The 14534-nt window shown below is 57.8% G+C and overlaps 1 protein-coding gene across 2 annotated transcripts; it reads left to right on the forward strand.

Annotated features, from left to right (window-relative positions):
• Window positions 1–203: 203 nt before the first annotated feature.
• On the forward strand, window positions 204–10741 carry CCDC97 (coiled-coil domain containing 97). 2 transcript variants are annotated; one of them, XR_011248764.1, is made up of 6 exons: window positions 214–426; window positions 3650–4105; window positions 5948–6226; window positions 6660–6789; window positions 8578–9418; window positions 10314–10741. XR_011248764.1 is itself a non-coding variant. In XM_069550819.1 (5 exons), exons 1-5 carry the CDS (start codon window positions 387–389, stop codon window positions 8696–8698), a joined length of 1026 nt encoding a protein of 341 aa, XP_069406920.1. In that variant the 5' UTR covers window positions 204–386; the 3' UTR covers window positions 8699–10741. The 2 variants fall into 2 exon arrangements, 1 of the variants encoding a protein (XP_069406920.1); XM_069550819.1 differs by having other exon boundaries at window positions 204–426; window positions 8578–10741.
• The last annotated feature ends 3793 nt before the right edge of the window (window positions 10742–14534 follow it).

The raw sequence follows: 14534 nt of genomic DNA on the forward strand, positions 1-14534 counted from the left end.
AGCCCAAGCACTCAGAGGTCATGAAGGGTGGTGATTCATCCATTCCCAAATGAAGCATGCTGGGCTCTGGGGTCAGTAGTGCACAGGTTGAACACTGCTTCCCTCCTGAAACCCCACAATTTCGTAGCGGTTCAGGTTGGCGGGGGTGGCCCGGAAGAGCCCATCTGGCCCTGGCGCGCTTTTCCTGCCCGGCTGGAGTGGGCGGGGTCGGGCAGCAGCAAGCGTGCGCAGAGGAAGGGCCGCCTTCGTCCCGGAACTTTAGTTCTTGATGCCGTGGAGCACCCGGTCACAGGAATGTACTCAGCCGGAAGTGGCCTCTAAGGACCTGCGTCAGGAATTGGTGTTAGGAGCTCGCCACGGCGGGTAACAAGTCGTAGACGGTCGGGATGGAGGCCGTAGTGACCGCGGCGAGGGAACCTGGTGAAGGTGAGGTCCTGGCCGCGCGGAGGCGGCAGGAGGGTGGGGCTGCAGTGTCACTGTGAAATGTTTCCCCTTGAAGGTGAAGGAGGACTGTATAAAAGAGGGCACCTGTCCTCGGCCTTACCTGTCCGCTTCACCGCTTTGTCCAGATTAACCCCTGTCTTGGCAGGCTGACCTCTTTTATCCCATCGCCTCCCCTGAAATTAACCTCTTCCAGTTCTTTCGGTGTCCCGGGCTAACCCGTTTCCTTACGAGGCTAACTCAGGCTAGCAAACCTGTCCCTGTCCTGGACTAACTCTCGCATTATCTCAGCCAACCTTGCTTTCTCATGTTACCTCCTTCCCTTGACTCCTCCCCTCCCACGCAAACTCTTCTTTGCTAACGCCTCCCCACATTTCACTCTAATTCCCTTTCTCCGAAAGTCCACAGTCCCATCTGCTTACTCAGGGTCGTTAATCCATTTCTGTGCTCTCTTTTGCGTTTTCAATCTCTTTATTTCTCCTGATGCCTCTCCCATCAGTACCTAAAATGCTTTTGTTTTGCAAGTTTTAACCTAAAAAGCTATCCCTTGATTCCATGCCGCCTTCCAGATACCATTTAATCTTCTCCAAAGAGTCATTTACACTTGCCTCCTCTTCCCACCCACTGCTGTCTGGCTTTTACAGAAACTGCACTGATTAGGGTCCCCAGTGACCTCCCTGTGTAGTTGGTTTTTTTGTTTTTTTTTTTTTGTCTTAAGAAAGATTTATGTATGTATTTATTTATTTATGGCTGGGGTGGCTCTTTGTTGCTACATGCAGGCTTTCTCTAGTTGTGGAGAGCCAGGGGCTAGTCTTTGTTGCGATGCACAGGCTTCTCACTGTGGTGGCTTCTCTTGTTGCAGAGCACAGGCTCAGTAGTCGTGACCTACGGGTTTATTTGCTCCAAGGCATGTGGGATCTTCCCGGACCAGGGATTGAACCGGTGTCCCTTGCATTGCAAGGTGGATTCTCAACCATTGTACCACCAAGGAAGCCCCACTCTGTAGTTAAACCACATGGCCCTGTTCAGGGTTTTTTTTTCTTATTAAACTACTTGGAGAATTTGATGCCATTGACCCCTCTGTCTTTACTGAATGTTTTTCTTTGGTTTCTGTGACACCATTCTTTCTGATTTCCTTCCTATCTCTCAGGCTCCTCCTGCTCAGCCAGCATTAGTTTCCCATGGCTGCTGTAGGAAATGACCACAAATTGAGTGGCTTAAAACAACAGAAATTTCTTCTCTCACAGTTCTGGAGGCCAGGAGTCTGAAATCAGTATCACTGAGTTGACATCAAGGTGTCAGCAGGGCTGAGGAGGCTCTAAGGAGAACCCATTCCTCAGCTCTCCTCTTCTGGTGGCTCCTTGCATTCCGTGGTTTGATCCCACATCACTCCAATCTCTGCTCTATCTTCACCTTGCCTTCTCCTCTGGGTGCATCAGATCTCGCTATGACAGGACACTTGTAATGGCATTTAGGGCCCACCAGGATAATCCAAAAGAATCCCCCTATTTCAAGGTCCATACCTTAATCACATCTGCAAAGACCTTCTGAGTTTTGGGGGGGGGGGGTTTGGCCATGTAAGGTTAACATTCACTGGTTCCAGGAATTAAGATGTGGCTATATTGGGGGGCCATTTTTAGCCTCTCACAGCCTCCTTCCCATCCAGTCATGGCTCTTTCTTAGTCCCTCCTCTCTTTTCATCCCTCACACACTCTCCTGTACCCTCCCTGTGACTTTTTTCCTTCAGCTCCACCGCTTTCCTTGTCTCTGATGACTTCTGTAACTGTCCCCAGAGCAGCACTTCTCTCCTGAGAAGTCTCCAGCCCCAGGTACCAGCAGTCTCATAAATGCCTTCCCTTGGGTGTCTCCTGGGCCTGTCATACCATCCATGTCCCAAATTGGTCTCAACATCTTCCCCCAAATGTGCTCCTCATCCATGCCTGTGTGTCAGGGACAGTTTGACCAGTTTACTGGCCAGAGGCCTGGACCTTAACTGAATGCCTTCCTCACCTTCCAGCCCTTCAATCCCATGACTTGTCCTAGTCAGCCTCTCAAGCATCTTTTTAATCTATCCTCTCTTCCACAGCCCCTTACATGGTCCAGCCCAGTCTTCTCTTGCCTCAGTGATTAAAACGCTCCCTGAAGCCCATTGCACCATAATCACCACCCTCTTTCTCTTCCCCATCCCAGTCAAGCTACCTAGAGGAGTTGTCTATACTTCCCCTCTTCGCTTATTTCCTGCTTGCAGTAGCCTTGCTCCAGTTCCCGCCACTTTTGAGAAAACAGCTCTCACCAAGGCTTGCCCAGCCCTCAGCTTTTCTGTTTCCAGTGCCTGTACTGGCTTTGACCTTGTCTGTCTTCTCCCATCAGACCAGGTGTTCCCTGGGAGCTGATTTGGATCCCTCAGTGGGTCTTCAGCGTTGCCCAGCTCAGGGCCCAGCACAGATTTAGAGTTGCTGAAGAGTGGTTAGATGGATGTGTGTGAGTAGGAGAGAAGGATGGATGAGTGAGTGGAGTTAGTGAATGTATGGAAGATTTCATGAACAAGGGAAAAGGCAAAATAGAGTGAATCAGTGACTGAAGTGGTCAAGGATAAGGAAACACACCAAGCACACTTCTCTCTCGGGGCCTTTGCACTGGCTCTTTCCTCTGCCACTTCCCACAGAAATCTCATGGCTCAGTCCCTGATGGCCTCAGGTCTCTAACTGAAATGTCACTTTTTTGGCAAGACCTTCACTGACTGTCCACTTAAAACTGCAGCCTGACCCCCATACCCTCCTCCTTCTCTCTTTTTTTATTTTACTCTACAATACTGTATTGGTTTTGCCATACATCAACATGAATCTGCCATGGGTATACACGTGTTCCCAATCCTGAGCCCCCCTCCCACCTCCCTCCCCATACCATCTCTCTGGGTCATCCCAGTGCACCAGCCCTCCTCCTTCCCTCTTAATTTTCCTGCACGGCTCCTGGAACCACCTAACACACTATTGTTTCCACTAATCATGTTTCCATTTGTCTGCCTTCCCCACTGAACTGTCAATCTCTTGCTTAGGGTGGTCTCTCTAGGGCCTAGAACAGTGCCCAGAATATAGCAGGTGCTCACTAAATGTGAAACGAGTGAGTGAGTGAGCACTCAGTCCCTGTCACCCACTCCCCCTATCCCCTCTCCCATCCCTGGAGTGACTGATCTCCCCTGTCCCCACAGGCCACACAGAGCCCAGTCCTGGGCACTGGGGGGAGCTGAGCTGGACGCCGGTCCTGCCCAGACCCCAGGACAAGGCGGAAGCAGCAGAGGGAACGCCAGGGGCCCTAGATGCCGACCCCCTGGAAGTGGAGGACACGGCGGTGAGTGCCATGCTGCGCGCGGTGGCTGCCAGCCGCCTGCCCGTGTGCAGCCAGCAGCAGGGCGAGCCCGACCTGACGGAGCGGGAGAAGGTGGCCATCCTGGGCCAGCTGTACCACGAGAAGCCGCTGGTGTTCCTGGAGCGCTTCCGCGCAGGCCTCCGGGAGGAGCACCTGGCCTGCTTTGGACACTTGCGCGGTGACCACCGCGCAGACTTCTACTGTGCCGAAGTGGCCCGGCAAGGCACCACCCGCCCCCGCACGCTGCGCACCCGCCTGCGTAACCGCCGCTACGCCGCCCTGCGTGAGCTCATCCAAGGTGTGGGGGCACACGGGCTGAGCGGGAGGGGAGACTGCGGCAGAGGAAGTAGAAGCAAGGGTGCGAGAGCAGAAACAGACGGAGATCCCGGAGAGACGGAGACAGAAATGTGGGGTGACAGGGCGCGATAGGGAGAGACAAGCAGGGACTCACGGGTAGAGAATGGCACAGGCAGTGAGAAGGGCTGGAATTTTGCAGATGACAGAAGTGCCATTTCAGGCCAGCGGGTCAAGGACACAGTGCCCGGCACGGTGATAACTGGTCATCCCTCAGGAAAACTAGGTCCCTACCTCATACTGTACAAAGAGGCATTGCCAGAAACCCAGGGGAGTATGTTCAGGAAAGGCCTCTTGAAACACACACACGTGTGAAATGCATGGAGAAAAACATCAGTGGGACTTCCCTGGTGTTCAGTGGCTCAGACTCCACCTTCCAGTCCAGGGGTCCAGGTTCATCCCCAGTCAGGCAGCTAAGATCCCTCGGGACCAGTAACCCAAAATACAAAACAGAAGCAGTGTTGTAACAAGATTCAGTTAAGACTGTAAAAATGGTCCACCTCAAAAAATCTTGGAAAAAAAAACAAAACAGGAAAGAAAATATCAGTACCTTTTTCTCTTTTCTTTAATTTTTAAATTTTTTGAAATTTTTGTGTAACGCTGTTACCCTTTTGCCCATGATGTAATTACAAGCAGCTTTGTGACCGAAGACACCAGAACTAAAAGATGCTAAAAGATGAGAGCAAATGAAGGAGAGGGTGAGTTAAGCTCTAGTCAGAGAGAAGGCACAGGCTATAGAGAAGGGGGACTGGAGAGGGACACAGTGACAGATGAGGAACAGGGATGAAGAGCTGAGGGAGGGTGAGTGAATGAAGGAACTCGGGTGAGACAGTAGAAACTGAGGAGAGAGAGACAGGGGCAGACAGGGGCAGGGGAAGGGAGGCAGAAACCGAGACCCAGAGAGAGAGAGTGCCAGTGAGAGATAAGGAGAGAGAGACTGACTGGTGGGGAACACCAGAAACAGCTATGGGGGCAAGAGGGGGGACAAGACGGAGCCCAGCATAGGGCTCTCGAGGGTGGGGCTGGGCAGGCTGAACTGTTATCTAAGGGACAGAGCTGCCTCTGCAGGGGCAGACAGCTAGGGGAGGTGGGAAGGCCCTGAGACTGAGGGGCAGGGAAGCCCAGCCCACCTGAGGGGTGAGGTGTGGGGTTTGGAAAACCAACAGGGACGCCCACACCTGGCCAGGTGCCCTGCGAGGCCTGATCCGGTGCACACGCACACCTGCTCCGTGCAGATGTATTCTTATGTGCCCAGCAGTGCAGGCGTGTCCAGGCAACAGCCAGAAGGAGGCTCAGCAGACAGGCATGCACGGTCTACACACCAGCTCCCCTGTGCAGTGTACTTGCCCACAGTGCCCTGCTCACCAGCTCCGAGACACGGGCCCAAGCAGTGTGCTGATGTGTGCACGCACACATGGGGTACAAATCCTTGCCAGCACAGCTGCACACAGGCCCTAGGCCACCAGGGCCTCAGGGGCCAGAATGTCCAACAACCTGACTGGACCTGACAAACTTGGGACACGTGAGTCCACACGTAGATACAGGCCTGGTCATGTTCATGTGCTCACACATGTTCATGAGTCCTCGTGGTCACGACCTCAGACATCTGTGCATGTTTCACTGCATTCCTGAATTTGGACAGTCACACACTTGTGTGTCTACAGCTTCCAGTCAGCATGGTTCCACGGCTGGGTGGACACAGGTCTGCCCAGAAGCTCACCCCCACCCAGCCCCTCGCCTCACCCGCTGACCCAGACCCCACGCCCACCCTCTCTCCTCCATGCAGGGGGCGAGTACTTCAGCGACGAGCAGATGCGCTTCCGGGCCCCACTGCTGTACGAGCAGTACATTGGGCAGTACCTGACCCAGGAGGAGCTCAGCGCCCGCACCCCGGCTCACCGGCCGCCCAAGCCTGGCCTCCCCGGCACGCCCACCTGCCCACTCTCCGACCTGCTGCTCCAGTCCTACCAGGAGCGGGAGCTGCAGCAGCGGCTGCTCCAGCAGCAGGAGGAGGAGGAGGCCTGCCTAGAGGAGGAGGACGATGAGGAGGACGAAGATGAGGAAGGTGAGGGCCAGGGGCCAGGGGGCCCCAGCATCGGCGCACCCAGCCCCAGCCTGTGTGCCTTAGCTCCTTGGCGGCACCACCTGCAGGAACAGATGGCACATCCTCCCCTGCCCACCCTGAGCACCCTGGCCCTTCCATCCTCTCCAGCATCCCTACCCCCCTCCTCAAAGGACATCCCTCACCTCCAGGCCTTCGCTCATGCTGTTCCCTCCGCCTGGAGGGCCCTCCCTTGACCGCCCTCCTTCAGGTGTCAGGTCTCCACCCTGTTCTGTGGCCTCCAAAACACTGCGTTGTCACGGGTTTGATGTATGCCCTGGGAAGGTAGGGACAGGGCCATCGCGGTCACTGTCTTGTTCCCAGGGCCGCCCAGCATGAGGGATGCAGCTCTCTATGCACCTCTCACACCCCCCAACCCTGGGTGTCTCCCCTACAGACCAGAGACCTGGCAACGACTCGGAGGCCTGGGTCCCCGACTCGGAGGAGCGGCTGATCCTGCGGGAGGAGTTCACCAGCCGCATGCACCAGCGCTTCCTGGATGGCAAGGATGGGGACTTTGACTACAGGTGCTCCCCTGCCGTCGCCCCTGGTCCCCCAGGCCAGCACCCCACAGGGCAGGGGCTCTGGGTTCACCCAGCTTAGGGGTGATCAGAGGTCAGTGGGTGACCCTGGAGCAGCTTTGTCCATCTCTGAGCCTCTGTCCCCTCCCCCGAAAGAGGGATTTGAGCGGGGCTGACGTTCAGCTTCATGTTGATAGACCACCGAAACATTCCTGTCCGGGTAGATGGTATGGCAGCCTGATACGACGTGTCCCCAGGACCGCAGACCTCCTCTTGCTGCAGGAAGTAGTCACTGGCAGGGTGACACCTGGTGTGGAGGGGCCTGTGCCGGGCGCCCTTGCTGGGCTCGTCGTTCATTTCTCCAGTGCAACCCTAGGGAAAAGATTCCCAGGCCACCTGGGAGAAAAGAGATTTTGCATCAAGGAAAAGGACACAGGCGAGTGAAGTATCAGAGTGAAAAGACAGATGCTTTTTGTTAACTGTGGCAGCCTCGCCTTGTGGTCTGAAACATCAGGTGTGGCAGCAGAGGCCCCACCCCCCACAACACGTGAACAAGCAGCCCCTCGGGTCTCATCAGTAGAATGGGGGTCCTCATTGCCTCGGCCACGCCAGCCCCTGGTACCAGAGCATCTCTGGTCCAGTCTGGGATCCCCAGCTCTAGAGGCAATTCTGGCTGATCCACTTCGACATTTATCACTCTCAGGGTTCCACACAAAGCAGTGAGTAGAGTGCGCGGGCCCTGGGCACTCAGTAAGGACACCACTGCCACCATAAAGCCAGGTGCCCATGAGAAAGTCAGACCCAGCATGGGGTGTGGTGTGGGCCAAAGCCTGTGCCATCTGTGGGGGTCGGGGGGGAGCTGCTGGCCTGCATTCACCACTAGGTTCTCAGCGCTGCCGTGTCCAGACTCTGGGGATCAAGCAGGGAACAAAACCAGTGGAAGGATTCTCTGTCCAAGGGCGTCCCACTCCAGTGAGGAAGGCAAAAAAGGATCTAGTGAGGGAGCCAGAAAGAAAAAGCAGGGGGGTGGGTGATGAGGTGGCCAGGAGAGGCTCTCTGAGCAGGTGACATTGGAGCAGAGACCTGCAGCAGGGGAAGGGTAGGCGAGGGAAGAGCATTCCCTGCAGGGGGCAGGAGCAGGAGTCTTGGGGGGCATAGAGAGCTGCAGGGCGGGTGAGGAGGGAGCCAGGTGGTCTCATCAGAGGCAAGGGGGCTGAACTGGACAAGGCTTCGTGCACCAGAGAGTGTGAGCAGGCCTGGGAGGGTCCTCACAACAGGACCCCTGGTTGCCTGAGGACAAGGTTTCTCCCTGTTGGCACTGTGGACCTTTTGGTCCAGATAATCCTTGTGCGGACTGTCCTGCGTGCGGCGGGCGTTGACCAGCCTGCCTGCTTGTACCTCCTGAACACCAGCAGGAGCCCCTGCCTCCAAGTTGTAACAACCAAAATGTCCCCAGTTACCACGAATGTTCCCTGGGGTGGGGGTGGGGGGCAGGATCTTCCTGGTTGGGAAGAACTGCCTCTGGGGAATGTGGGCCCATGTGTCACTGCATCTTCCAGCTTTTTAAGAGAAACCAGAAGTTGTCTTGCAAGATCTTTCTTTGGCAAGTGTTTCTTTTTGTGTGAAGCCCTCAGAGACCCAGCCTAACCCAACTGTAAGTTAGCTCCAACTTATAGCTACCAGCAAACGGCCTTTGATTTCGGGGGCACCCCGGGCCCCAGCTCTTCCACCAGGTGAGAAGTGGGGAGGCCAGTGGCAGGCAGAGCCCATCCCTGACAGCCCCTCCCCCTGCAGCACCGTGGATGACAACCCCGACTTCGACAACCTGGACATCGTGGCCCGGGACGAGGAGGAGAAGTACTTCGACGAGGAGGAGCCCGAGGACGCGCCCAGCCCGGAGCTGGACGGGGACTGATGGCTGCGGCCGCCCACCGCCCGCACAAGGCCAGCTCAGGGACTTTCTCTAAGCAGAAGCAGGCGGTTGCCCGGTGCCACCAAGCCTGGTGGTGGTCTCCACACCCTCTCCCCAGCTGTGCCTGGGCATCCCCCTAGCCCTCATCACCCACCTCAACCTCTTTCTCTCTGCCTTTCTAGCTCCTGCTATCTCTGTCTCTCTCTCCCCACCTCCCTGTTTCTCCTTTCTGCCTTTCTCTTTCTTCCCCTCCCTCTGTGCCTTGGCCCCTGTCCCCACCACAGGGCCCGGGATGAACATCCTCCCCTGGACCTAGGCCAGGGGCCCTCTGGCTGGAGCTGGCCAGGCTGACCTCAGAGCAGCGCTCCCCACTCTGCCCCACCACCAGCCCTGCCCTGACTCTCCTGCGCTCTGCACTGGTGTCTCAGGCTCGCAGGTGCACCTCCGTGCCTGGTACCTTGTTTCCTTTGGATTCAGCTCTCGGGACCCATGGCCACACATTCCCATCTCTCTCAGCCTCTGTGCTGGTTCTGTCCCTCTCTGCCTTTATCTCTGGGTTTCAGGATCCCCGCCTCCTCCCCAGGCTGTGAGCATCCCCCATCCTGGCTGCTGTGGGCAACAGAGCCTGGCTGCTGAGTAACCCAGCCTTGCTGTGGACAGCGGGGAGACCCTGGAAGTGGCCACCTGCTCTCACCTCTCCCTGAGGGCTCAGGTTTGGGAAAGGTGGGCAGGAGCAACGTGGGACCACGGGCCTGCTAGGTTGGGTAGGGGGGACTCTCCCCTCCCAGCATCCCCCTCCCAGCCACAATTTTCCCTCCCTTCCTTCCTTCACTTCCTCCACCTCCCTCTCCCTCTCCTGTTTACACTCCCCGAATACGCACAGGCTGTTATCATGTGTCCTGAGTCATCCCACATATACACACAGTCGGCCCCAGCCTCCCTGCCCCCAGGCAGCCACAAAGCCGGCCCGCTGAGCCCCCTGCTGCCCTGGGCTAATGGGAGCCAGATGGCCGCCTGGTGACTCAGCAGCCGGCCTGTGGGAACCCAGGCGTCCCGCCTTCCCATGGCCCCGCACTCAGCTCATGCTCCCCCAGCAGACATACACAGAAGGGGCTGGCTGCCCAGGGGGGAGCCAGGGGGAGGACACAGGCCATACGCTGGAGAAGAGGGGTGTGGGGACCCCTCACTCCCATGAGCCAGGCCATGGCCTGGCCTGAAAGCCCTCTCAAAACTGCCTCCAGCATGCAGCCCAGGGTGAAGGGAGACTCCAAGGATTCCTGGGGCTACAGCACTTGACCCTCAGGGCTCGGCTCTGCCCTCTGGGTCAACTGGAATTAGAGCCAGACACAGAAAGTGAAAGCTGGATGGAGGCTGGAGTTGGAGGGGTGGTCAGTATAGTTCAGATTATTGAATAAGGAAGCTTCCAGTTCCTGAGCAGTTCGGTCCTGTGCCAGGCCCTGGCCAGGTGCCTGATGCTGGACTGAACCTCCAGACAGCCCCAGGAAGCAGGGGCTCCGTCCCATTCCATGTGTGGGCCATGGGCAGCCCAGAAAGGAGATGTCACATACTCAAGGCCAAGTCTTTGAGACCACCTCCTGGCCTGCCTGTCCACTCTCAGGGCCGCGCAGCGTGGACGGACACACCCATTTCTCGGGGGTACCGACTGAAGGAGGGTCAGCTGCTGAGGCCGCCAACAGTGGATAACGCCTTTGGGGCCCTCCTGGTATGCTAGGCACTGCCGTTCCTCTCCAGAGACGCATGGAATCTTCTGGTGTTTAGTCAGTACCTGGATCACTGGACCATCACAGATATCCCGTGCAGTGCATACTCTCAGCACCGACGGTGCATCTCGGAGGAGGCGCAGGGCTATCCCGTCAGCCAGACCCCCAGCTTGGAAAGATGAAGAGGGTGGGATGTTTGTCTCAGGTGCTCGTGTTCATGCCCTCAAGTTGTGAGGGGTCTTTCATACCACAAGTATCAGCCCCGGATGACCTGTACATTTTCCTTTTGATCATTAAATTTGTGATATACTGTGCCATACATAAATTTGTTACATAATTTTTTAAGTGATGAGAGACAGCATTTTGAGTCAGAATTAGGGTTAGTCAGATGGTGGAGCAGGAGCGTCTGTGCCTGAGAGACAGAGGTGGAGCCCGGAGACACACCCCCGTCAGAGCCGGTGAGACACCGAGGTGCCCAGAGAGGCGCCTGCCCCTCTGCTCCCGCTCCTTGGGGTTGGGGTGGGCGGAGAGGCTGAGTCAGGGAGGGGAGAGCCCCTCCGGGGGCATCCGGCCCCCACCCCCGTGTCTCCGGTCTGTCCTCCTGGTCGGGCTCTGCTGGCAGCCGGCTCCCCTCACACACACACACACATCTGACACCTCTGTGCCTCCCGCCAGGGCTAAGCCTGTCCCAGCCCCTCTCCTCACTGTCCCCTCCTTCCTCTGCTCCTCCCCTCGCTCCGTCTTCTCTCTGGGGGAGCTGTCTCTGCAGCTCTGTCAGTATCTCCCCTCTCAACCCCTTCTCTTCCCACCGCTTTGCCCTCCACCTTTCTCTCTCCTTGTCTTTCCCTCCCTCTCAGTCTCTGCTTCCCCATACCTTTCTGTCGCAGCTCCCCGCCCCAGCTGCTCCTCTTGGCTTCACCCTCATTTTTTCCTACCCCTCTCTCTGCTGTCTCCTGGCCCACCCTCCTCGTCCCCACTCTGTTGGTCTCTCTCCCAGATCCTGGGAAGCCCAACGGGAATGTGCGGGTCAGAGCTTCACTGGTGGCCCCTGGGAGCCCAGGATGAGGGGTCACCACCTCGCCCCCACCCAGAAAGGGGGCGGGAAGGGGCAGCGAGGCTGTGGCCTGTCTGGCCAGAAGGAAGTGACTCTGCTGTGGCCTGTTCACCCCCGCCCCCAAGGACCTGCCGGGCTGCTACCACCCCCGGACTGGGGCCGAGTAAACACAGCCGCCAGCAGCTCAAGATATTTATACCGAGGTCCGGGCGTGGGTCCAGTGCCCACCACAGCCCCTGCCCTGCCCTGCCCGCCACAGCCAGCCCCAAGCCAACGTGGCACCAGCCAGCAAGGGGACGCGGCCGCAGACACAGCCAGCCTCCAGTCGGCACAGAGGCCGCCAGGCGTGTTGCTTGGGACGCCAGCGGCTTCACTGGGGACACAGGATGCCCCCCTGCCCTGGAGACACCAGAGCACAAATGCAGCCCTGCACATGCAGCTGCCCATGAACGTGAACACACACTCCACCGAAAACTCCAAAGCAACAGTGCAAAATAGAGACCCATGCAGCTGCTCACACACTGACGTCATCAGCCCACATGTGGGGACAGAATGCAGACCCACCTGCTCACAGACCCCACAGAGGCTGAGAACACCAGTCCCGGAGATGGACATGCACACACACCGCGAGGACAGCAAGCATGTGGCAGACACACCCCACAGATACAAACATGCTCAGAATACCAGCCACACACACTGATCACGAAACAATGTAACCCAGAGGCCACTTGCCCACAGACACACTGGGAACTGTTGCACACACATACTGAAAACAGCCTGAGCAGGAAACACAACACACACACTGTACCTCCTGGAAACACACTTTTCTCACAGACCCATAAACACACTTCTACTCAAACTTAAGCTAAGAATGTACAAATTTACCCCCAGAGAAGAGCACAGTGTTGAGGAAAAAATCCAGAGAAATAACACACCCCAGGGACACAACAAACGTACACACACAGGCTAACCGAGTCACATGGTGTCAGGACACAGAAACCAGAGTGCACACCAGCTTGTACAGCAGAAACACACAGCAGGTGCAAGCGCCACGAATGCAGCACAGTCACACACACACACACACATTCACAGTAGAAACGAAAGACACCGCACACTGATGTCCATAGATCGAGGCAGAAGGGGATTTTCTGTCCTCCCTCTCACCGCGCCCCTCCCTTTCTCCCTCTCTCACTGACCCCGTCCCAGGTCCCAGGCATATTTGGGGGAGGGGGCAGGAAGGCCTGGGCTGGCCTCCCTCGGCCCTGCTTCCTGCCCCGTGGGGGCTGGACGGGAAGCTGGGGCTCCAGCCGGAACCCAGGCTCCCCCCACGACTTCCCTCCCCGCCCGGGCTGCCCGCGGAGGCGGGGGAGGGGAGCGGGGGGGCCCCCCTCGAACCCCTGGGTTCGCCCCTGCGGCTGGCTGTCCTGCGAGGTCCGGCCTCCCCGCGGGGGCCCGGTGCGGGAGCCGCCCGGAAGGTGCTGAGCCGGCGGCTTTCCCTGCCCCCGGCGCCCGGGCAGGTGGGCGGGGTGTGGCCCGAGGGCGGGGCCGGGGCTCGGCGGCCGCGGGAGCGCGCGGCCCGGAGCGCGGCCGGGACTTGTCCCGGGCCCAGGCGCGAGCTGGGCGTGTGAGGGCCGCGGCCCCGGGGTGTGTCCGGGTGTGGGGGACTCTCCGTCTGGGCCCCGGGGTGTGACAGTGCGTCTGGGTATGACGGGGCGGCCGCCGTCCGGAGGGCCGCGGGGGGACTCCCCGGGCTGAGCGTGTGGAGCGGCAGCTGTCAGGCCGAGTGGGCACGACCGCGCGGCCCTGACGTGTCAGGCCTCCGTGTGTGGGACGCTCCTGGGTGGGGCCGTGACGTGTCAGGCCGTGTGCGTGCACGCTGTGCCTGTGGGTGACGGTGACCCCTTGGAGGATGTTTGTGTAACTGCTGGTGGGTCGCAACCGGAGTCTCTGCTTCATTTCCTGAGCGGCTCGGATGCTGCGAGGAGTGTGTGCGTGACACTGCTCTTCCTCTCTGCTGTGCGCTGGTTGTGACCAGGACCCCACAGGAAAGACTTGTGTCGCTGCGTCTTGCTGTGTCCCCGTTGCAGTCTCTGCTTATGGTGTGTCCCAGCGGAACTCCAAGGCTGGGCTGTGTGCATGGAATGGGGCAGTGTGTCACACTGACACCAGGTCTCCCAGCCAGTGACTCGGGTCCCGCAGGTGTCTGTGTGTCCACTGTGGCACTAAGGAGACGCTGTGGGACCTTTACCCATATCTGAACCTCTGTGTGAATGTGTGCATACGTATGCCACATCCTCGTGGGGCTGCAGTGACTACTATTCATATCCTCGTGTCCTTGCTGGCATCTTCACACCAGAGGCTGCTAACAACGGCGACACTTCCTTGAATAGAGACCTCCTCTGGTCCCCCATCTCATGCCCGGCCCTTTATGGCTCCCAGACCTGGGCCAGCAGGAGTGACCACACATCTACCGCTGGTCTGGGCTGGAAGGGGGCAGATGCTGGGACTCACACATCCAGACCTAGAGCTGCTGTCCCCCTGCCCCCAACAAAGGAAGCTCAGCACTCACACCATCCTCCCCCACGGGGGTCACTGGGCAAAACAGGTTAAGGAGAGGGCCAGGGAGAGACAGGAACTGAAACCAGGGAGGAAGAGGGGAAACTGAGAGGCCAGAGAAAGAGGAAGCAGGGCAGAGTTCACCAGCAAGACCCCAGCAGATGGGAACAGAGCTCAGAGAACAGGTTCTCACAGGTTCCTTGATGGGGATCTGGAAGGTGGGATCAGTGCAGAAGTCGTGTGCATAAACCCTCAACTCCAGCTGCCTGGATTTGAATCCCAGCTTTGCCATTTGCTAGCTGTGTGACCTTAGCAAGTCACTTAACCTCTCTGTGCCTCAGTATTCCCATCTGTGGAGTGGGGAGCAAATGGTCCCTGTAGCAGGAATTGTCAGGCTTTTCCTATCAAGGGTCAGATAATAAAGGTTTTTGACTTTGCACACTTTCTACTCAACTCTGCCCTTGCAGCACTAAAACAGCCAGACAGTACAGTAGGGAACGACCGTGGC

The sequence above is a fragment of the Ovis canadensis genome, chromosome 14 (assembly GCF_042477335.2).
Source record: "Ovis canadensis isolate MfBH-ARS-UI-01 breed Bighorn chromosome 14, ARS-UI_OviCan_v2, whole genome shotgun sequence".
Lineage (NCBI taxonomy): Eukaryota > Metazoa > Chordata > Mammalia > Artiodactyla > Bovidae > Ovis > Ovis canadensis.